The following is a 23,110-nucleotide window of genomic DNA, read 5'->3' as shown; positions in this document are numbered from 1 at the left end:
ACTAGGGGTTGAAAATAATGAAGTTTGAATTAAGTATCTGTTAGTATCTAATGTGGAAAATGTCCTTTTTAGTACAGTTCCTCCTTGAGAACTCATCCAGCCCTTGTATGGAGCTGTGTCTGCACATGATGGCTCTTTCTGTCTCTGCCCGACAGGAACCAGGGAAGCGCTCTCAGCTGTGGAGGATGACTGGAACAGGCATGCTGGCCCACGAGGGCTCTTCCGTGCCTCACAACCCCAGTGAGCCCTCGGCCGCCCGCTCCGCCGAGGGCTCTGCCATCTTGGATATAGCTGGTCTTGCTGCAGTCACTGACAACAGGTAACTTCCTAGGCAGCTTCTGATTCAAGTTCACTGCTTTCAAATTCAGACTCAGAGGAAATGTATACCCAAAAGCTATAGTTTAGAAGTGAAATAAGAATTTTCTTTTTCTTCCACAATAGAATTTTATTTCCAAATATAAGTATTGGGTTTTTTGTTTTAAAAGTTATTACGGAAATGCCCATGGAGACGTTAAAAAAAAAAAATCAAACAAGAGGGATATGTTATGAAAAGTGAATTTGTTTTCAGCCAAACGTCTATCTGCCATTGCTCCCTAGAAGTGAACGTGCTCAGTCACTTCAGTCATGTCCGACTCTGCAGTCCCATTAACTGTAGCCCGCCAGGTTCCTCTGTCCATGGAGTTTTCCCAGCAAGAATACTGGAGTGGGTTGCCATGCCCTCCTCCAGGGGACATTCCTCACCCAGGGGTTGAACCCACATCTCTTGCATTGCAGATGGCCTCTTCACTGCTGAGCCACCGGGGAGGCCCGAGACGCCCTTGGCGAGCACCCGTTTGTAGTTGACAGGGCCCCTGATGGTCATAACTTCAGCCACACTTTGGGAGGCATTTCATGGCCAGAGCTCCCTAGAAGGGAAAAGTGTGGTTTTTAATCTAAGAATTTTGTTAAATCTTTTGAAAGCAGAAATAAATCATTAAGAAAATAATCAAATGTGTTTTTATGACTCAACTCCTTGAATTCAAATCAGCTCTTTAACTTTGAATAAGTTATTAGCCTATAGCTCCGTTTGCCCATGTAGTCAGTGTCTGTTTTCAGGTAATACCTTGTTTACTTCCAAAATGACTTTATAGGACTTACAAGTTAAAACTCAATATAAAATAAAAGTATTTGGAAATAAAAGAGAAAAGATTTTTGAAAATATTTTTAAAACTCTTTGCATACTGCATGAGACTGCATGATAACTTGTCATTATGAGAAAGCAAGAAAACCCATATTGCATTTATTAAATTATGAATCCCTAAGTATTTGTATTTGTTGACCTCACTGCTTTCCATTTTATTTTCTTCTTTCTTCATCGAGAGATAACCTAATTGCCATAGGATTCAAGCAAACTGTCTGTTAGATTTCCAGGGCAGAAGATATTAGAAGCTAGAAGTGTAAAACCATCATCCTGATATTCTCTTTAGACCTGAAGTGTTTGACTCACAGGACTCGTTGCTTTTTCCTTTCTTCCAGATACGAGCCACTAATGCTTAGGAAGCCTGACCGTAGGCGGAGCACAACCCAGACTTGGAGTTTCCGAGAAGGGAAGCTGACCTGTGGGCTACATGGGCTGGTGGTCCAGGTCAGTAGGTTTTGACATCCTCAGTTGGAACAAGCAGTAGTTGAGCCTTTTTTTCCCGAAACAGAGTCTCATTTAGGATATACATGAGATGTTGAATGGGGAGAAAAAAAATAATAGAGCAAATACGTATTATTTTATTTTAGTCAGGAAAACCATGAAGCTTAGTGCATCTGTGTGTATTTACCCAGGAAATGTTCTTGAAGGTGACATACAAGAAATGTTTTGGGAATGGTTGCCTCTGAGTGATGTCCCCACCCCCACCCCCCACCCCCCGCCTTGGCTTATCTGGATTTTTTTTTCCTTTGATGAGATAAATTACCTATGAAGTTTTAAAAAGAGAGAGAGAAAAATGTCACCTAAAAGCTCACCATAAGTTAGATGGGTTTGTTTTATACCTGTGAAGTTAAAACTGCCTTTTATAAAGTGTTCTATGAGATGGTGAATAATTTCCAAGTGCTCTGCAAGCTCTAGATTCTGTTTACTTGTGCGTTCTTAGTAGTGCCCAAATAAACATTTAATTGTAGCAAATGTCAAAATTAAGAGTACTGGTCAAATCTCCCCTGCCTTCAACTAAGCATGCAAAACTCCTGGGTACTTTATAAGCAAACATGCGTTTGGAAAATTACCAGGAATTTGGATTTTCTCTCCTTCTGGCTTCAGGCCAAGAATGGTACCATGGCTCTGAAGTGGGTAACTGGGAAGATATATGAGAGGTTTGGGCATAGAGCTTCTGCCTCAGTTTTACCCAAAAGGCAAACGCTAGAACATCAGGCCCAGGCTAGGTCTTAGTGTGTTTGACCTGGAGGAAACCTGGCTGTCCTTCCATAATGGGAGCTGTTCTCCAGGGCAGCAAGCAAAACTGTAAGGAGCCTCTGACTGCTGTTTGGTGAGATTTATTTTCTTTATCTCTATTGCCCTGAGCTTTTTTCATCAAAGACAAGCTGCTTATATGAAACACACATCTGGAATGGATTTGTGATTTTCAATTAGCAGTACAGTTCAGACTTCTAGAGGCAAAAGAGGGCTTGTTATAATTGTTGGGTTCTGTGTCTGACCCCGACTTTACTTCTGGTTTGTTTCTAAAGCCCTTGTAATTCCAGTTCTTTTAGAGGATCCCCTCGCCCTGCAAATCCCTTTCTGGTGTTTGTTGTTTCTTGAATCTATTTCATCATTTGTCTGGTTGTGAGCGACCCTATAACAACAGTATTCAACAAAGCAAAATGTGTTTTGGTTAGGGAAATAAGCTTGTTTCAATCTTATTATTCTGAATAAAGTAATTGAAGCCATTAAAACATTTTCTGACACTACCCTTATAAGGTTGTATGCACGTTCTTCTAAACCTGAAACAGTCATAAAATGTTTCTCAATGTTGAAATCTGTCCTATAAACCCAGCCTAAATTTTCCTTCTCATTACTCACTGTTTAAAAACTAACAAGGAGGAATCTAGACACTTTTGCTATCATTTTCTCTAGCCCTGTGTGCACTCTCCCAAAGGCATCCTATAGACTTTCCGTTTTTACTTGTGGCATGTAGCAAGAAGGTGTTTTTCTCCAAAGGCCCTCATATCAATGACATTCACAATTCCATTTTATTTTAGAAAAGGCACCATCTTGGATATTTGGTGGTCCAGCCATATGCATGTTGGGGAGGTTTTCAATTCAGAATTTGCTTTTTATTGGAAAGCTGAGTGATGATGATAATTTTTAAATTTTCAGAATGTTTCAGTTTTTTAAGCCAGCCCTAGGGAGAACACTCAAAGAAACAGGACTTTTGGTACTTTATTTTTTATGCTCATCTTAATGACTAGAAGTTATCACTAAACTAGCATACTGCTCTATTTGTGGAATTATCTTACCCAGAATTTCCTAAATTCATGCAGTATAAGTTTCCATCTTGCCCTAGTAAGTCTACTGTTTTTTTTATCAACTCTAAGGCTGAAAAAACAGTACAAGTTTTGCTGTATGTTGACCTTCACCCTTCAGAAGTGAGTTTAAATTTGGTGACTTGTTTCAAATGACATGTTAAATTGTCAGTTAGTGCCTTTGCCTTTTCTCATACATCTTTCCTCTGTCCTTTAGGCCAAAGGAGGGCTCTCTGGTTTGTTTGATGGAGCTGAAGTTGTTCTTGGTCCGGACACTTCCATGGAGCTTCTGGGGCCAGTTCCACCTGAGCAACAATTTATTAACCAAAAAATGAGGCCTGGTTCTGGAATGCTATCCATTAGAGTTGTTCCAGATGGACCAACTAGAGCGCTCCAGGTGATACTTTATTGTAAGAACTGACATGAAACTCAGTGTTCTCCCTGTGAGTCATTCAATGAATATTTATTGAAATATCTATGCTGAACATGAGGATATCGTGTCTTTATTTATAAAATGGGGATAAGACCTGCCTTACAAAGTTGTTATAAGGATTAAAGTATAAGTAAGATACAAGATGGTATTTTAAAAAGTATAAGAATTAATTTATTGTAACTTATAAGGAAATGCAGGAGACCTCAGTTTGATCCCTGGGTTGGGAAGATCCCCTGGAGGAGGGCATGGCAACCCAGTCCAGTATTCTTGCCTGGAGAATCCCCACGGACTGAGGAGTCCATTGGGTTGCAAAGAGTCGGACATGACTGAGCGACTAAGCACAGCACAAGGAAAAATAATCTGAAAAAAAAAAGATAAATATATATGTATAACTGAATTACATGCTATACACACGAAACTAACACAACATCGTAAATCAACTATTTATGTCATTTAAAAAAAAGGATGAGTAAAAACAAAGTATGAGAATTAAAGAAGATACTGTCAAGAATAGTGCATATTATTATCCATCATTATATATGTTTATTATATATTTAAATAATTGATATATTAATAACAGTAACAACAACAAGATCTATGAGGTCTGTAATCAGACAGTTTAAAATGTTATGGTTTGAAAGTAGGAGTGGAAGGTGTTATGAGTAGTATCTAGAAAGGATTTGTATGCCCAGATTCGGAGAGGGGCTTTCTAAGCTAAGTAATACTTAAGGTGAGCTCTAAAGGTTAACTGGAAGGAGTTAGCCAAATCAAGAAGGAAAGACAGGGGACTCCCTAGCTGTCCAGTGGTTAAGACTGGGCACTTCCAATGCACGGGCGAGGGTCTGATCCTTTTCAAGGGAACTAAGATCCTACATGCCCTGTGGTGTGGCCAAAAAGAAGAAGAAGGAAAGGCAGGGGCACTGTGCCCTAAGAGTGAGAGTGTTAACTCAGCAGTTATTTACGGAGCACCTGTTAGAGCCAGGCACAGTTTTACATACTGAACCTAGACTAGTGAACAAACAAAGTTCCCTGCTGTGTTGGAGCTTACACTGTAGTGGAGAAGATAAACCATAAACAATAAACAAAGTAAGTACATTATATATATTTGGAAGGTTGATAAGTGAAGGCCTGGAGATAGAAAAGAATGATCTGACTGGGCCATAGAATGTGCTAAGAAAGAGGCAGGAGACTGTAGAAGGGGCCAGAATGTTAAAAAAAAGCCTGATACATGCTAAAGATTTTGTGTTTTTTCTATGGCAACAAAGAGTCAAGAGGGTGCCGTGATCAGAAATTTATTTTGACTTGCTCACTTTGGCTGCAGTGTGGAGAGTTGGAGTGGAATGAGATTGGAAACGGAGAAAAAGCCAGTTAGGAAAGACCTGGATGAGAGGTGGTGATTCAAACCAGAATACACAGCAAGTGATGGACATGAGGAGACTGAACAGAAATGATTAGAAATGAAAGCTTATTAAGGAGTAGAGTTGGTCAGATTGACTGTGGGGATGAGAGAGAGGAAGTAGTCAAGAGTGGCCTTCAAAATTTCAGTTTGGTCATTTAAGAGGATGATAATCTACATCACAAAGAGATGTATATAGAGTAGACTTCTGAGGGAAAACGAGGAGTTAAGTTTTGAACTTATTAAGTATATGATATCTACAGGAAAATGTCCAGAAGTCAGTATAAGTATGGGTCTGTAGCTCAGGGAGAGGTCTGTGCTGGAAACAGGGATTTACCAGGGCTTGATGAATTCGATTTAAGGAAAAAGAAAAGATGCTGATGATACATAACAGTGACCTCTCTGAGACAGTATACCCTAATCCACAACACTTCTTTAAAAAGCACCCTTCTCTTAAGGCAAAAAACGAATGCTGTGATCCTGAGCTTTGCATATTTTGACTTGAGCTATAATTCTGGATCACCTACAGATGCCTATCCCACACTGTATGAAACTCTCAAGGTCCACAGCTTGGTGTTAGTCATACAGACTCAAAACCAAGTTTGCTTCATTATTACATAAATCTTCCCTTAGCAGTGCTTTGGAAACCATTAACTTCCATAGGATTATTGAGTGCATGGTGACTTTTGACTCATACAATTGGTGTGGAGTGTGTTTTGCAGTGGAAGTGTGAGCCCTCTTAATAAGTACAGTGTTTTATTTGACCTCAGATAACAGATTTCTCCCAACGGAAAAGTGACCGTTCATCATATGAAGTGGATGAACTTCCTGTTACTGAACGAGAGCTGCGGAAATTAAAGAATCCAGACACAGAGCAGGAACTGGAAGTACGTTTGAACTCTTGCAAGGTCACATCTTCATTATAAATTGGTTTGGAATTTTGCTGTTTGATTTTCTCAGTTGAGACTTTTTTCATTTTTGTTTTTTCTTTCTGTCCTCTATGACTTCTAAGTATCCTTGTTACTTCATAGTACTTAATGTTATCACAACATGAATATGTGAATATGTTAGTTAAATAACAGCTCAGGTCAAATCAGAATGTAACAAACATTGTTGCTGCTGCTGCTGCTAAGTTGCTTCAGTCGTTTCCGACTCTGTGCGACCCCATAGATGGCAGCCTGCTAGGCTCCTCTGTCCCTGGGATTCTTCAGGCAAGAGTACTGGAGTGGGTTGCCATTTCCTTCTCCAGTGAATGAAAGTGAAAAGGGAAAGTGAAGTCGCTTAGTCGTGCCTGACTCTCAGCGACCCCATGGACTGCAGCCCGCCAGGCTCCTCTGTCCATGGGATTTTCCAGGCAAGAGTACTGGAGTGGGGTGCCATTGCCTTCTCCGAACAAACATTGCTAGAGTAAGATGAAAAAATAAAGAATTTAAACAGGACCGAAGACTGAGAATAAGCAAACTAGATCTTATCTTTTTTTGGCTCCAGCTGACTCTGACATCTTCCTTCCTCTGTCCCTGTTTGGGCATTGGAAAGAAAGTGACAGGTTTGGAAAGGAACATGAGATGAGTGTGATAAAGCACACTTATTCCTCATTTATTCAGTAATCTTCTGAAAAAACATAAATGCCTATATGTACAGCACTAGATTGGATGTTATGGATGTTCAATGAATGACTTAAGGAGAGCTTGCCTCCCGAATAGGGAGAAAGATTCTCAAACAATTATTTTCCTGTAATAAAATGCAAAATGTCATCAGTGCTCCAGCAGAGGTTTTATCATATGACTGCTGAGTTCTGGTTGGGGTGAGGAGTATGCCTGGAGAGGAAGGCTTCTAGTGAGATGATGAAATTTGAGCCATCCAGGTGAGAATCACAACTCTTCTTTAGGTGGTGTTCATTGGCTCAGAGGCAGAATAGAGGGACTTAAAGCGTGTGTTTCCTCGTGCTCTCCTGGCCACCTTAAGCTCTGATTTAAATTGCCAGTGTGTCATATTCTGGTTTTCTTTCAGGTGCTTGTGAAGTTAGAAGGTGGAATTGGGTTGTCTTTAATTAATAAAGTCCCAGAAGAACTGGTCTTTGCAAGTCTTACGGGAATCAACGTGCACTACACACAGCTGGCCACCAGTCACATGCTTGAACTCAGCATACAGGATGTACAGGTGAGTGGGGGAGGCTCAGAACTTGGTTTTTTTTTTTTTCTTCCTGCTGAACAGCTGACCAGATCAGCCTTTAATGTTCTAGGAACTTCAGTGCTCTGGTGCAAATTTCTTGTGGCTGTCAAAAAATTGTCCTATGAAAAGAATCATTTTTACCTACATTTGTCTTTACTGATTTTTCCAGACAGCAGAATTCTGAATATAGTAGCTAGTCTATCAGTAACTTGGAGAACTTAGTCACGGTGGCACAGAAGAAGGTGACTGCTGGTTCCCCATCTTGTAAACAGAGAAAACAATGAAAATTGATCTAACCATCATTTAGAGGAACTGAAGTTCACCACAGGGAGAAAAGAAAAAAGCTAGGGAAGTGAATTTGTGCTTCTGACCAAGATGGAGTACAGGGATCTGATTTACTGTCCTACCTGAAACACCCCCCAAATCCAGATAAAATAAAGAGACAACAGATTCAAGACACTAGACATCAGGCAACAAAGGACAGTGATCTCCAAAAGGTGGGGAACAAAAGATGTGAGCCTTGCATTCATTCCAGCTTTGTTGTTGTTGTTTGGTTGCTAAGTCGTGTCTGCCTCTTTGCAACCCTGTGGACTGTAGTCCCCCTGGCTCCTCTGTCCTTAGGATTTCCAGGTAAGAATATTGGGGTAGGTTACCATTTCCTTCTCCATCACTCCAGCTTGCTGCCTTGAAAAAGTTTTCAGGCCCTGCACCAGGTGGAAAGGCTGAGACAGAGCCCGTAGAGTGGATGAGCTGAACAGAACTGAGAGTCCTAGGACCAAGGCAGCCAGAGTTCATAGGACAGCAGACCTGGGAGGGGCATGCTGCACGGAAGGAAATCTCCGGAGATCAGCAGAGGACACAACAGATCAGAGGTGTACATGAGGAGACTACCTTCTGAAAAGCTCACAGGAACAGTGTCTGCAGCTCAGCCCCAGCTGCAATGGGAAAACTGATAATTATGGGACACTGGGAAGAGCCTTCCAGAAAGTCTTGGGCCTCCATGGTGCATGTTGAGGCCTGAGCTGAGCACTGCTCCAGACCTACCTAACAAATCAGTCGTATAAAAGGCTCTGAAACGATCAAGCTGTTTCCAAGTAAATTAACCGTATCCCTGAACAAAGCTCCAGATTCAGTGGAATACAGAAACATCCAACACCCAGCAGAATGAAAACCACAGTGTCTGACATCCTGTCAGAAATCATCAGGTGTGCCAAGGGGCAAGGAAAGACAATACATAATGAGAACAGTGATCATTCCAAACCAACCCAGAGTTAACACAGACATTAGAATATTCAAAGAAGGACATTAAAACTTACTATAACTGTATTCTATTCCACATGGTCAAAAAGTTAAGTGGAGACCTGGAAGATAGTCAAATCTCAAATCAAACTTCTAGAAATTAAAATGAAATGGAAAAAACACTGGATTTGATCAGAAGCAGATGACACGGTGAAGAAAAAAAATGATGATTGAACTTATAACAAGAGAAACTGTTGAAATAGAAATACCCAGAGAAAAATAATCCAAGGAATCAAAACCTAGAAACCCACAAAGAGACCAGCATCAGTGACCTATGATAAAATTTCAATCAACCTAACATCAATACTATATAGATAATTGGAATCCCCAGAAGAGAGAGAGAGGAGAGGACAGAAAATATTTGAAGAAATTTTGACCATAAAAATTTCAAACTTAGTGAAAGCTATAAACTCACAGAAGCAGCTCAAATACAAAGCCACATTCACACCACCCCCCTTGCCACACACACACACATAATGGAAGCTATACCAAGGTACATATAATCAGTTACTCAAAACCAGTGATAAAACATCCAGACTGGAAAAGCATGTTCCTTCCAAGGAACAAAGGTGAGAATGACAACCTGTTTCTCATTGTGAACAATACAAGTGAGAAGATAGTCAGCAATGTTTTTAAAGTTGCTCAAACTCATGTCCATTGAGTTGGTGATGCTGTCTAACTAGCTCATCCTCTATCGCCCCCTTCTCCTCTTGCCCTCAGTCTTTCCCAGCATCAGGGTCTTTTCCAGTGAGTCAGCTCTTCGCATCAGATGGCTAATGTATTGGCGTTTCAGCTTCAGCATCAGTCCTTCGAGTGAATATTCAGGGTTGATTTCTTTTAGGATTGACTGGTTTGAGTTCTTCTTATTCAGGGAATTTGGAACGAGAGAGGCATCAGTAACCTGTTGGCTGAGAGTGTATGCTTTGGGGACAGAGAGAATTGGAGTCCAGTTCTCGTTCTGTCACTGACTAGGTGTACAGCCTTCAACGGGGGTGTCTCTTCTCGGTGTCTTCATCTGTGACGTGAGGACAGAGATGGTCCCCAGGAGGTTGTGGTGAGGATGCAGCTTTAATAACTCGGACAGCCTGACAGTCGTGGGACTTGCTGAGATGATCCTTGTGCAAGGACTAGCTCAGTGCTTGGCACATGATGTTGTTTACTCGCTCAGTCATGTCTGACTCTTTTTCGACCCCATAGACTGTAGCCCACTAGGCTCCTCTGTCCCAGGGATTTCCCAGGCAAGAATAGTGGAATGGGTTGCCATTTTCTTCTCCAGGGGATCTTCCCGACTTGGGGATCAAACCTGTGTCTCTTGCCTTGGCCAGCAGATTCTTTACCACTGAGCCACCAGGAAAGTACCGTTGACACACAGTACTCACCAAATAAAGTATAGCTCCTATTACTGTTACTATTACCATTATTGTTGCTGGGTTTAGTAGAGATATGTTTTTCCAAAGGTACTTTCTGAGTGACCTACATATTTCAAGACCCAGTTAAAGGTAAAAATGAAAACTGAGAAACTTGTCTGTTTTTGTCACTGCCTTTTCATGTCCCAGGTGGACAACCAGCTCATTGGCACCACTCAGCCCTTCATGCTCTACGTGACCCCTCTGAGCAACGAGAATGAGGTCATTGAGACAGGCCCAGCCGTGCAGGTGAATGCAGTGAAGTTCCCCAGTAAGAGCGCGCTGACCAACATCTACAAGGTAGGCTGGTGGACTTGCTTTGTCCTCTCACAGCCCAGGCTCTGAGCAGCAGTGCAGGCCGCAAATCGCAATAGTCCAGGGGAGTAAAGGCGCAAGCAACTCAACACGTTGTATAGCTGGATTGATGGAAGCTTCTCTTTAAACTTTATATTCTTGGTTGTGTTATTGATGATTCTCAGGTGATAGGACTGAATCCATCAGAGTGTATGTTTTTCACTATGAAGTCTCTGCAGGAAAGCATAGCATCTTCTAGACTGATCATGACCAGGCATGGTCTAGATATATTATTAATATTATAATCCATAAATTAACACACAGCGTTGTAAAACAGCTATACTTCAACAAAATAAATTAAAAAAAAAAAAAATCTCAGGCTACTGGACAAGGGGTAGGAGGGGCCTGACTTGGGACAGACACCTTGAGCTGCCACGGTGTTTACTAAAAGCAGATCATACTAAAAGTGGATCATTCAAAAAATGATACGCTTTCTTTCCTGGAGAAGTCTTCATGTACAGCTAGTGTTGCAATGCTAGCTTGTCTGGGAAAATGGGAGTAAGAGGTTGCTCCTCATATTTCTGGTCGTTTGTTACCAGGGCCAGTGGGGGCCGTGCCTGCGTGTGGCCCTCACTTTCACAAGTCCAGTGCCACTCCCTGAACCAGACACCGTCCACATGAACTCAGTAGCATGGTGCATCTGAGAACGTTATCCTGACTGACAGGCGAATTGTCAGTTAAGCATGGTGGATCGTGAGTTCACCATGGTGAACTGTCTACTAAACATCTTCTGGAATTTTGAGTTCATTATAACAATGGAGAGAGATGAGGCAGAAGAAAATTGGCAATATGATTATGAAATCACATTAAGAGACCATGCCGTACCACTGGGGCCTTCTTAGGTTGCAGATGAAAGTTCCTCTGACGTTCACACTGTAAATTAGAATTTCTTTCTTTCTAGCACCTGATGGTCACGGCTCAGAGATTCACGGTACAAATTGAGGAGAAATTGCTCCTCAAGCTGCTGAGTTTCTTTGGCTACGATCAAGCTGAATCAGGTAATGTCCAGTGTTCCAGATTTGTATCTGGGAATTGGCCCTAGGGTGGCGTTTTTTAGTCTGCTTGTGAAAATAGGTAGCCTCTAGATGCCTGGTGAGCTCCCTTCTCAATTCATGGTCTGAGTGGGGAAGCTAAGGCTTAGGGTCCAGTTCTCTTTCTCAGTGTTGCCCGTTGACAGGCAGTGAGGTATACCTGCATATGGAGGGCCTTCCAGAACCCAAGCATACCCAGGGCAAGCCTTTGGGAAGCAGTCTTTTGTTCCTGTTTGTTTCTTGTTCGCTTTTTTTTTTTTTTTTTTGACACATCTGCTTTAGGATGGCAGAAATGATATTATTCATTTAGCAGAGCACTTTGTTTCCTAACCTCTGTTTATTAAACAGACTTAGGGCCAAGAATCAGAAATCCCTTCAGCAGTTGCTTTGGTTTAGCTGAGGAAGAAAATTGGCCAGCCTCAACCCCTTAACTTTATATTTTTCACATCTATACCCTTATGCCTTAACTTAATTACAGAGGTTTCCAGTTATTTTACTATTTTTGGAGAGGGGAGTAAGGTAAGCTGTTGAAAAACCTAAATTTTCCAGTGATGCTCCAGAAATTATTTAGCTGTCGTCTCTTTGTTTAGATCCTCATCATGGCCTTTCAAGACTGTTTATACAGCTTAGAAAGAAGTCAGTAATGCTTAATCTTTTGAAGACTAAATATTAAGCCTAAAGAAGTGATAAGATTGAGACTTTTAATGTTTATCTGCCCATGTTGGCTAGGGGGAAGAAAATTCCTGGGGATCTGTGAAATAGGAACATACATGCACACAGCGCAAGAAAAATGTTTTTGCTCTTTTTATCCCAGACTTAGAATTTAAGCTTTAAGCGTATTTGGGGTCAAGAGCGAAATCCTGTCTGTCTAATGCTGCGTTCTCCACTTTGGGTGGAAACGCCAGTGTGTGTTTGTATTCAGAAAGCCACTTGAGCCTGCTGCCAGGTATCTGCTCTCTTTGGGTAACTTCCTGGGAAGTTTTACTTTAAATTTGATTGGACATGCTCTTCTTGTAAGTTGCTCTAAATAAATTTCTCCCCATGCATTGTCTAGTGGATTTAGACTTTTATAAAATCCTTGCCTGCCTTTCACTGAGGAATCTTCTCCACTTTCTATAACTATTCCTGTTCCCTGAATACAGATAAGCCTGTCTTTGTTGTGCTACCTTTTTTTTTTTTGTTAAACCTATTCCCCTCTTTCTATAAATAGAACTATAAAAGCTTCCAGTGTAAATTTGTTTGATGTGTAGCTATGTATAGTCCCTTTGGTTTTATTTCTAAGGCACATAAATCCAAGTGCAAATGAGCTGCCCACACAGATGTGGGGACCAGCATCAAGCTGAAGAGCACACTGCTGTGTGTTAGCTCATGTTTGTCCCTTTTACTTCATGAGATAACAAGTGACTAATCTGCTTCCATGTGCTATTTAAGTGATGTCCAGTGGGAATTCCCTGGCAGTCCAGTAGTTAGGACTCTACACTCTCGCTACCAAGGGCCCAGGTTTGATCCCTGTTCGAGGCAGTAAGATCCCATAGGCTTCACAGTGTGACAAAAAATAAATAAATAGATAAATAAATAAATAATGACAACTGTTTGGGAGAGAGAGCATCCCTTGTCCTGATGTCGGTTCTTTATAGCCTGCAGCCTGTTTCTTTTTAAGACATTATGTTTTGCTCAGATTCATCATTTAATTGGTCATGTTCATTATGAGGAATGAAACTACGATACAAGTACTTATTTTGATATTATTTTCTGAAATAAATTAATAAATCTGGGTCATTTATAGTAATAATAATGATGATAAGGACAGGGTTTCTAGAAAGTGCGTTGCCCCATGAAAGTCAAAACTTTCCCAACCTGGATTGTTTTTTCCAGAGATTATATCTGTCAGGTGGTGCAGAGTCGCAAATCAGTAGTTTAAGCTATTGTACTTTTTTGATAAATAACGTGAACCAGATCTGCTTTTATATAGAAGTGATATCAGGACGCTATATGTATTACTGAACCCTGAAAAGGTAAATTTAAAGAGATAAATGTTTTCATCTTCCTATGAATTTCTTTTCAATGTGCCTGAAGTATTTGAATCATGAGACTTTTTAAGGAGACTTATTAAAAAAAAAACAACAACAATTCTACCTTTGTGCCAGAGGTGGAAAAATATGATGAAAACCTCCATGAAAAGACAGCTGAGCAAGGTGGGACGCCAATCCGATACTACTTTGAGAATCTCAAAATCAGTATTCCCCAGATCAAGCTGAGCGTATTCACCGCCAACAAGCTTCCGCTGGACCTCAAGGTGAGCTGCTCACCGGGGAAGTTGTGAAAACCACTTTTCCTGGGAAAAGAATGGATGTGCTTACTACCTGCCTTTTCCTGTCCAGCCTCATCATTTGTAGCAGATATTTTTACAGGTTTCCCTTTTTGAGACAGTTTATAAACTCATAAGTGTATGTACAGTTGACCCTTGAGCAGCGCAGGGGTTAGGAGCACCCATCCTTCTTGAACTTGAGAATCTGCATAGAAGTTATCATTGGCCTTCTGCATATGTGGTTCTGCAGCCAAGTGCATACCACTGAAAAAAACCCACGTGTAAGTCGATGACGCAGTTCAAACCCATGTTGTTCAAAGGTCAGCTGTATCTTTCTTTTTTTTTTTAATGTTGAAGTATAACTTTACTGAAGATTAAAGAGTAACAAAAGAATAAACACAGAATTACGTAAAAACCCATCTGCCCTTTGCTTAGCCCGTGGCTTATCTCAGTGAGGCAAAAGCCCATTTTGTGGACCACCCCCAGACTTGAGAGAAAAGCTGCAGCCCAGACAGTATCTTCTTTTCATGCCCAAGACACACACACCTGCCCTCCTCCTCTCCTCCTGTCTAAGTATTCATCCCTTCTTGAATGGTTGACAGCAGAAATGTCTGCCACCTTCAGGGACGACATGGTCACATACCCACTGAGATGTGGGGCCCCCACCCCACTGTACCAGCGTGTGACCCTCCTACAGAGCATCTGGATGTACACTTGACAGATGCAGTCTGAATACTGTCTTTATTTTCTACAGTAAAATCTGTTAAAAATTAAGGGATGTTCCTCAAATTCTGATACAATATTTGACTCAAAAGTCCATATACATTTTCCCCCTATACTGAGCCGCCCATTAGTATATAAGAAATGAGAGATTTTAGAGATCCATGTGTCCTTAATGATCCCCTGCTTGATAAACAAGAATTTTGGAGTTCACAGGGCTTTGTCATTGAAGATAATATAGATAGGTAATGTACAAATAGATAGGTAATGGTAGGAGTAGGAGAACTGGGTGAATGTTGAAAAGCCTTTCCTTGGGTGGAGTCTCCATCTGCCTCCCTGCAGCTGGCATCTGTTACTTCTGGTTCTTTGCTCTATTGCTCTTAAAGATATGATGGTGTCTACCTCCTCACTAACCACCAGTCTAAGACCCCACTGCCCCATGCTGCCTCTTTGAAGATGCTGCAAGGTGGTCTCTCTTTCTGAGTGGAAGGAGATAGCGACATGAACTAATAAGTAGTAGTAAAACTGGAGTCATAGATATACATACCTCTGGGTCTGCCCACGTCACAAGCAAGTGAAGCAGCCCAGGGGCGACGTGGCCCTCGGCGTGTACACAGCCCTCAGTATGTGCACAGCCCTCAGCGTGTGCACACTCCATCTGAAATGGGCAGTGCAGCTCAGCTCCAGCCCGTTATCACGGGGTAGCATGAACCCAGAGCTGCCAGATCTTCGGAATTCTTAGAGCGAAGCCGGAAATCTGGACTTTTATGTGGAGTCTCCTGGTCTTTAAGTGCTGGCAACCCATTTGAATTTTTTTGTTTTTGTTTTTCAACATTGTGGGCCTAACAACACATGTGCGGACCTCATGTGCCCCACAATTTGCCTGCTCACAACTTCCAAAATAAACTTACAGGTAATAGGACAGTAGCCTGGTCCACATCAGGTCCTATTTGGATCAGGACAGGGCCAGGGTGATCGTTTCATTAAGGCAGCAAGTGGGGTGAGTGGTTGGGAATGCTGGTCGGGAACCAGGAGCTCCTGCAACCATCCTGAGAACAGCGCCTTCTCGATGGACTGTCCTGTTGGCTTAATTTGCTTTAACTTCATGTTCCCCAGGAGACCGAAGATACTTATAATCAGCATGGGAGTGGGGGAAAAACCGTGGGAAAACCACTATCTTGCTCATATTCACAAGTATCCACTTGACTTACGTGACCCTTCGGAATGGGTTTGTTTGATAAAGTATATATTCCCCCAGAACACTTGGCACTCGCCCAGCAAACCAATGTCAAGCATTTCCTGAGAGTTAAGGACTTCTTGTTTTTTAAATCATCTTGCTAAGAAACACAGACACCTAACTGTTCCCTTTCAGATTCCTCCTAGTAGAAAACTTCCCCCAGACTGACAAATGCCGTGTGATTTTCTCCAGTTGAAGTGACTCTAGACCCCCAGTTCCAGGGTATTGACACTTGCCAGTTTGCTTTGCATGCAGTAAACTAGGAATCATCGAGGTCTAATGTGTCATTTGGCACTATACTGAAGGCCAAAGTTATGAGGTGTGGGCAGGGGGCACCCTGAATGTGGCACGTTAACGTTTCACACCAGGCCGTGGGAATTGGGACATCAATATTAAATCCTCAGCTTGTGGAAGTCACCATTTCATTGTGACTTGAGTTCTCCTCATGGAGTCTGGGACCCATAAAATAATGTCATTTATTCAAAGAGTTTTCTAACAGAGTAATATCCCTTGATGAGCAGTTCTTGGGAAGTGCAATCCTCTCTTTGAGATGAATAGATAACGGCTAAAAGAATAGAGTACCGTCCCAGAGCAGGAATCATGAGAGTCTGACTAAAAGGTAACTGTGTCTTTGGTATTGAAGGAATAATTATCTTGATTCTCTTGACTCCAGACCAGAAATGAGGCTGTCAGAAGTCTCAGAGGGAAGTCTCTCCAGGTTTACAGTAAGGGTACATTATTGCCAGATAGAGTGTCTGTTCAGAGGACTCAGAGCAGTCTCACAGGTGCTATCTTGATTGGATTCCTTGCTCTGCGATGGAAGAAGGGGGAGATAATAGCTCCATCTCACAAATGCAGAAAGGAGAGCAGGGCATTCCCCACCCCCACCCACCCCACCCCATTCTCCATTATTCTTCCAAGTTTGCATGTTAGAGGGCAGCAGAGTGATATGGAAAATGCCAGGTAGTTTATGTGTTCTTTTGCCTTTTTTTTTTAAAGATCAAAAGAGTCTAGGAACCTTTAAAAGGTTTCACAAGGTGGCCTACAGCAGTCCTTTTCCCATTTAAAGCATTGGGGTATTACAAAAGAAGGGCTTTAATTGAGCAATCTAGTTTGGAAGAAAACCCACATTTTAATGGTCAGAGAGCAAGAGGGTGGGGGTAAGGGGGAATTTCAAACAAAGACACTATTTAAAAAGCCTAAAACTGTCTTCTCAAAGGCTTGAAATAATTTGTTGGGAAACTTCAGACCCTTTACTTTTTTCCTCCCCTCCCTAAATAAAAACCAGATTTGTTAAAAGGAAAAAAGATCCAGTATTGTTAATTGTATTTCACAAAGTGCCAGAGAGGGAAATATCCCTGTAGTTTTAAACACTGTCCCAAGAGGAAAATGGGCAAATACCCTGCTTCACATAAACAGTCTCTGTGTACCATAAATAAACCTTTAAAGAATGAATTCCAGACAGTTTTGTTTAGTGCAGGATAAACTGAGAAAGGAAAGGACGTGGCCCAGGGACTTGCTTGTCATCTGAGACCTTATGGCATATGGACAGGTATTTCTTCTTTAACTCTAAAGTTTCTGCAAGACTTCAGCAGGGTTTTGGTTTTTTTTTTTTTTTTTTTTGGTCTGGAGGAGGTAGGAATGGACAGTTTCCTATTTTTATGAGGAACTTATGAGCACAGATTGCCTTCTCCAGTGTCCATTTTATAACAGGAAACTGTCTGCTACTTGAGTAAATAAGCATCAACTTTGTACACTACTGTATTTGATTAGTCATTTAGTTACTGCAAGAAAAAGCCCTGATGGGCTCTTGCCCTCCCATCTCCTGTGCTTTGACTCGCCAGAGTGACCTGAAGGTGGCAGCGTAACTCATATCAGTGTGCCGTAGAGCAGCTTTTTCCACTGTGGGGGGCCCCACAGCAGTACCAGATAAAGATTACATTTTACTGAAAGGCCAGAATATTTCCTTGGTTTAGACAAAGTGCATTAGCCACTCAGAAAGGGGATAGTGTCTCTAGGGTTTTGACAACTTAGTAGAGGTATTAAAGTCTTTTTGTATCAATATCATCTGTGGTTTTTCAGTGTTTGGCTGCAGTGAGGAAGTTGGGGTACAAAGCTTTTTGCCATCTCCTTTGTTTTGATCTCATTTCCTGTTCTCTGAGAAGAAAGTAAGGCTCAGAGTTGTATTACCAAAACAGACTGCTGAACTGATGTTGGTACCTGGCTTTCCCAGCATATTTATTGTTTGGTTCTGAGCAAAATGGTGAAGCCTGCTGGGCCTCAGTTTCTTCATTAGTGAAATGGGGAAAATAGGGCCTGCTCACTTCATCATCACTCACCATGTGTGTGCATGAATGAGGAGCAGAAAGTTTTTCAGGAGAAATAAAATAATCTTCTATTCTGGTCTTCATGCTTTCCACCAGATAGTCACAGTTGTGAAAATGAGCATACTCAAATCTACGATCTACTAATTATTGGCTACGGGAGTTTAGGCAACCGACTTAATGTTTCTTTGGGGTTTTTGTTTGTTGTTGTTGTTTAAAGAAATGAGAGTGTTAGGCTGAATTAAAACTTGAGGATGCCCTTAATCTCTGAAATGTTTTGTTCTGAAATTTTTTAGTAGGCTACTAGTGACTCCCCAGGGCACCAAGTGCAGTGGTGCTCTTTCCTGTCCTATCTTTGTAAGGCCCTTTGCCATGTTCGATACTGTTGACTGCCCTGTTCTTGACCATGTCCTTTCTGGTTCTCCTCTGACTCTTCCGTCTGTTTCATCTCTTCTCCTAACCCTATGTTTATTGAAAAGGGTCATTTTTTACCTAGTGGACTAAACTCTCTGGTCATATCACTTGTCCATTTAAAAAATAATTTTATTAGTCTTTTATCACTAGTAATTTTAGAAGCTCTTTAGAGAAGTTTTGTTTTTGATGTAAGTTGCAAATATTCTTTCTCTGGTTTTTCACTTGTCTTTTTTCTTTGCTTTTGGTGTGCCTATTGTTTTTTAATCATACAAAAGCTTTTTACTTTATGTTGTTGAATTTGTTAGTCTTTTTTCTTTTTGAGTCTGAATTTCAACCTGCTCTCTGGTTTTAAAAAATTGCATCTCGTTTTTCAATTATATCATTTCAGTTCAGCATGCTCCTATTCCAAAAGAATTTAAGACAGACTCTGAAGATACACGCTGAAGGATTAAAAAATAAGAGAAAATGAAGTAGAAAGTCCATTAAATTGCATATGAGATTTTAATATAAAGCCATTTTAATTCAATGGGGAATATATAAGGTATTCTAAAATAGTATTAGACTATCCAGATAGTGATATGGAAAAATATGAAGTTAAATTTGTTATCACACTCTACATAAGAATAAATTCCAAACAGATCAGAGATTTACTGACATTATTAGCATGAATGAAAAAGTGTTTTTATATTAAAAAAGGAGAGCACTTGGCATGCTCTCTAAAATCCTTAAATGTCAATCGTGTTAAATAAAAATATAATTGGAAAACAGACTATATCCAGAAATTGTTAATAGGCTTATAGCAGACCCAAATCAGTTGAGAACTACAAGAAAGCTAGACTGAAAAAAGCCCAAAAGTCTGTTGAAGGTATTGGAAAGTTACCAAGTCAGTACTTGGGTCCACAACTTATGAGAGGAGAGAAACTCAATCAGGTGAGCCAAACATTAACTCTGGTTTTATTTTTGAGACAGTTCTAATTGAGAAAGGTAGAGAAGTCAAGCAGAAAGCAGCTCTCAAAAGTCAGAGAATCGGAGTAAAGCTTTAGACAGTCTCATGGGGCTGGTTAAGCAAAAGCGAGACTCCGTTGCTACCAAGAGAGTGGGTAATTAAGGGCCTTGTATCTTTTCTTTTTAATTGACGTATAGTTGATTTACAATGCTGTGTCAGTTTCACGTGTAAAGCAAATTCATTCAGTTATACATATATGTATTCTTTTTCATCTTCTTTTCCATTATAGGTTATTATGGGATATTGAATAGAATTCCTTGTGCTATGTAGTAGAAACTTGTTTATTTGTTTCATATGTAGTAGTTTGTATCTGCTAATCCCAAACTCCTAATTTATCCTCCCCCAACCACTTTCCCCTTTGGGAACCCCAAGTTTGTTTTCTATGCCTTTGAGTCTGTTTCTGTTTCGGAAGTAAGTTCATTTGTATCATGCTTTAGATTCTACGTGTAAGTGATATCATATGATATTTGTCTTTCTCTAATTTACTTCACTTAGTATGATAAGCTCTAGGTCCATCTGTGTTGCTGCAAATGGCATTTCATCCGTCTTCTTCTATTTTTTTATTGTTGCTGTTCAGTCACCCAGCTGTGTCTGACTCTTTGCGACCCCATGTGCTGCAGCACGCCAGGGTTCCCTGACCATCACCAACTTCTGGAGCTTGCTCAAACTCATGTCCATTGAGTCAGTGATGCCATCCAGCCATCTCGTCCTCTGTCATCTTTTTTTATAGCTGAGTAGTATTCCATTGTGTATATATATCTTTATCAATTCATCTGTCAATGGATATTTAGGTTGCTTCCATGTCTTGACTATTATAAATAGTGCTGCTGTGAACATCGGTGTGCATGTATCCTTTTCAATGAGTTTTCTCTGGATATATGCCCAGGAGTAGGATAGCTGGATCATTTGGATCAAAAAACTAAAACTCTATCTTTATTTTTTTAAAGAACCTCCATGTACTCTTCTCCATAGTGGCTGCACACATTTGCATTCCCACCAACAGTGCAAGAGGGTTCCCTTTTCTCTACACCCTCCCTAGCATTTATTATTTATCAACTTTTTAATGATTGCCATTCTGACTGGTGTGAGGTGGTATCTCATTATAGTTTGGACTTGCATTTCTCTAATAATTAGTGGTGTTGAGCATCTTTTCATGTGCCTGTTGCCCATCTGTATGTCTTCTCTGGATAAATGTCTGTTTAGGTCTTCTGCCCATTTTCTGATTGGGTTGCTTGCTTTTTTGTTATTGAGTTGTATGAGCTGTTTGAATATTTTGGAAATTAAGCCCTTGTTGGTCTCATTGTTTGCAAGTATTTTCTTCCAGCCCATAGGTTGTCTTTTCATTTTATTGATGGTTTATTTTGCTGTGCTAAAGCCTGCAAGTTTGATTAGGTCCCATTTATTTATTTTTGCTTTTATTTCTATTGCCTTGGGAGACTGACCTAAGAAAACATCGCTACGATTTATGTCAGAGAATGTTTTGCCTATGTTCTCTTCTAGGAGTTTTATGGTGACATGTCTTATATTTAAGTCTCTAAGCCACTTTGAGTTTATTTTTGTGGATGGTGTGAAGGAGTGTTCTAACTTCATTGATTTACATGCGGCTGTCCAGCTTTCCCAACACCACTTGCTGAGGAGACTGTCTTTTTTCCATTGTATATTCTTGCCTTCTTTGTTGAAGATTAATTGACCATAGGTGTGGAGGGGCTCATATCTTACACAGAAGGGACAGGCAGAACAAGGACCCCGATAGTCTTGAGCTGTTTATTTCTTGAAGCAGATGCCAATTTCTAAGTAGTCTAGGAGAAGCTAAGCAAAAAACAGCAGTCAAGAGGCTAACTAAATAGATCTTTTAGCAGTTTTATGGTGCTGGGGAGATTAAAAGTGGAGGGATGGAATTGGTTTTCAGTTGAGACTGCTGAAGGACTATACCAAACCTTATAAAGATGGAAACAGACCAAGATTATCTTTATTGTTGTTGTTCAGTTGCTCGGTCGTGTCTTTGCGACCCCATGGACTGCAGCATGCCAGGTTTCCCTGTCCTTCACTATCTTTACAAAGACTGAAAGCCAGCCTTGAAAACACTGGTTGGCTTAACCCCCTTTAACTGCCTTGTTGTTCAGTTGCTAAGTCGTGCCCTGCTCTTTGCAACCTCATGGACTGCAGCACACCAGGCTTCCTTGTTCTTCACTATCTCCTGGAGTTTGCTCAAACTCATGTCCATTGAGTCAGTGATACTACCTAACCATCTCATCCTTTAACTGCCTGCCAAAGCTAAAGACTCATTTAAAATCTACACGTTTTTATACAAAAAGCATTCAGTCACAAGTTACCAGGCCTACCAAGAGGGAAAACAGACACTAGAAACAGATAAATCAGATGTTGACATGATCGGACACATGATTTAAAATATTAATAATTATAAATGTGTTCAAGACACATTGGACAAAATATCATCAAATTAAAAATAGCACTGTATAAGAAGAAAAATGCAGGTGACCCTTGAATAACATGGGTTTGGTCTATGTGGGCCAATGACATACTGACTTTTCCCAATGAATGTAGCACTACATGGTCATGGTTGGTCAAGTCTGTGGTTGCAAAACTGTGGATGTGGAAAGCTGACTGTAAAGCTGTATGACATGGCTTTTTGACTGTGTAGGGGATTGGCAGTCTTAACCCCCACATAGTTCAAGGACTAATTGTATGAATATATTATAACCAAATCATATTTATTCCAGGAGTGTAAGTTAATCCATCTGCCAATGCAGATGCAAGAGATGCGAGTTGGATCCCTGGGTTAGGAAGATTCTTTAGAGGAGAAAATGGCAATCTACTCCAGTATTCTTGCCAGGAGAATCCCATGGACAGAGGAGCCTGGTGGGCTATAGTCCATGGGGTCACAAAGAGTTGGACATGATTGAGCAACTGAGCACATGTGCTCACAAGTTTACATTTACAAATAAATCATGTCATTCACTACAGCAGCAAAATGAAAGAATTAAAAAATGGGCTTATCTCAATAGTTGCACCAAAATCTTTTGACAGAATTCAACATCCATTTATGAGAAGTCAGCAAGCAAAAAGTAGACAGGAACTGCCTTGATCTGACAATGTGTCTCCATGAGAAATCTACCCCAGATATACTATATACTCAGTAGTGGTCTGTTGAAAGCACAAAGGGATGGCTATTATCCCCACTTCTGCTCACTGTTTTGCTGGACATTCTAGCCAGGAAGATAAATAAATAATAGGTACAAACAGTGGACAGGAAGATGAAAACTTAATTATTTGTAGAGAACATGATTACCTAGAAAATCTAAAAGAATGAACAATTAAGTTATGAGAATGGATAAGTAAATTTAACAAGGTCCCTGAAGAAATTGTATAAAAGTCAATTGTATTTCTAGTCAGCAGCAATTAAAGAGAAAAGGAAAATTTGAAGGATGCTTTTACAACACCATTTAAGAAAACCTCAAATACAATATCATCTATTAACTGTGTAATGAATCACGCCAAAACTG

The 23,110-nt window shown here is 40.6% G+C and overlaps 1 protein-coding gene across 8 annotated transcripts in view; it reads left to right on the top strand.

Annotated features, from left to right (window-relative positions):
* The window catches only part of VPS13D (vacuolar protein sorting 13 homolog D), a 266,019-nt gene that overhangs the window by 140,637 nt on the left and 102,272 nt on the right, over positions 1-23,110 (top strand). For 6 of the 8 annotated variants that reach the window (XR_011247486.1, XR_011247485.1, XM_069544704.1 and 3 more), the window contains 8 exons: positions 156-319; positions 1,516-1,624; positions 3,704-3,883; positions 6,086-6,202; positions 7,326-7,475; positions 10,343-10,492; positions 11,448-11,544; positions 13,725-13,873. Coding sequence is in view for 4 of the 8 variants with exons in the window: in XM_069544704.1 (XP_069400805.1) it covers positions 156-319; positions 1,516-1,624; positions 3,704-3,883; positions 6,086-6,202; positions 7,326-7,475; positions 10,343-10,492; positions 11,448-11,544; positions 13,725-13,873 (1,116 nt within the window). In the remaining 4 variants the exon portion in view is untranslated. Of the gene's footprint in view, positions 1-155; positions 320-1,515; positions 1,625-3,703; positions 3,897-6,085; positions 6,203-7,325; positions 7,476-10,342; positions 10,493-11,447; positions 11,545-13,724; positions 13,874-23,110 lie in introns of all 8 variants that reach the window. The other 2 variants (XR_011247487.1, XR_011247488.1) reach the window with 1 other exon arrangement.

The sequence above is a fragment of the Ovis canadensis genome, chromosome 12, assembly GCF_042477335.2.
Source record: "Ovis canadensis isolate MfBH-ARS-UI-01 breed Bighorn chromosome 12, ARS-UI_OviCan_v2, whole genome shotgun sequence".
In the NCBI taxonomy this organism is placed as follows: Eukaryota; Metazoa; Chordata; class Mammalia; order Artiodactyla; family Bovidae; genus Ovis; species Ovis canadensis.
The sequence above is the reverse complement of the archived record's forward strand: the minus strand, read 5'-3'. Positions and strand labels throughout refer to the sequence as shown.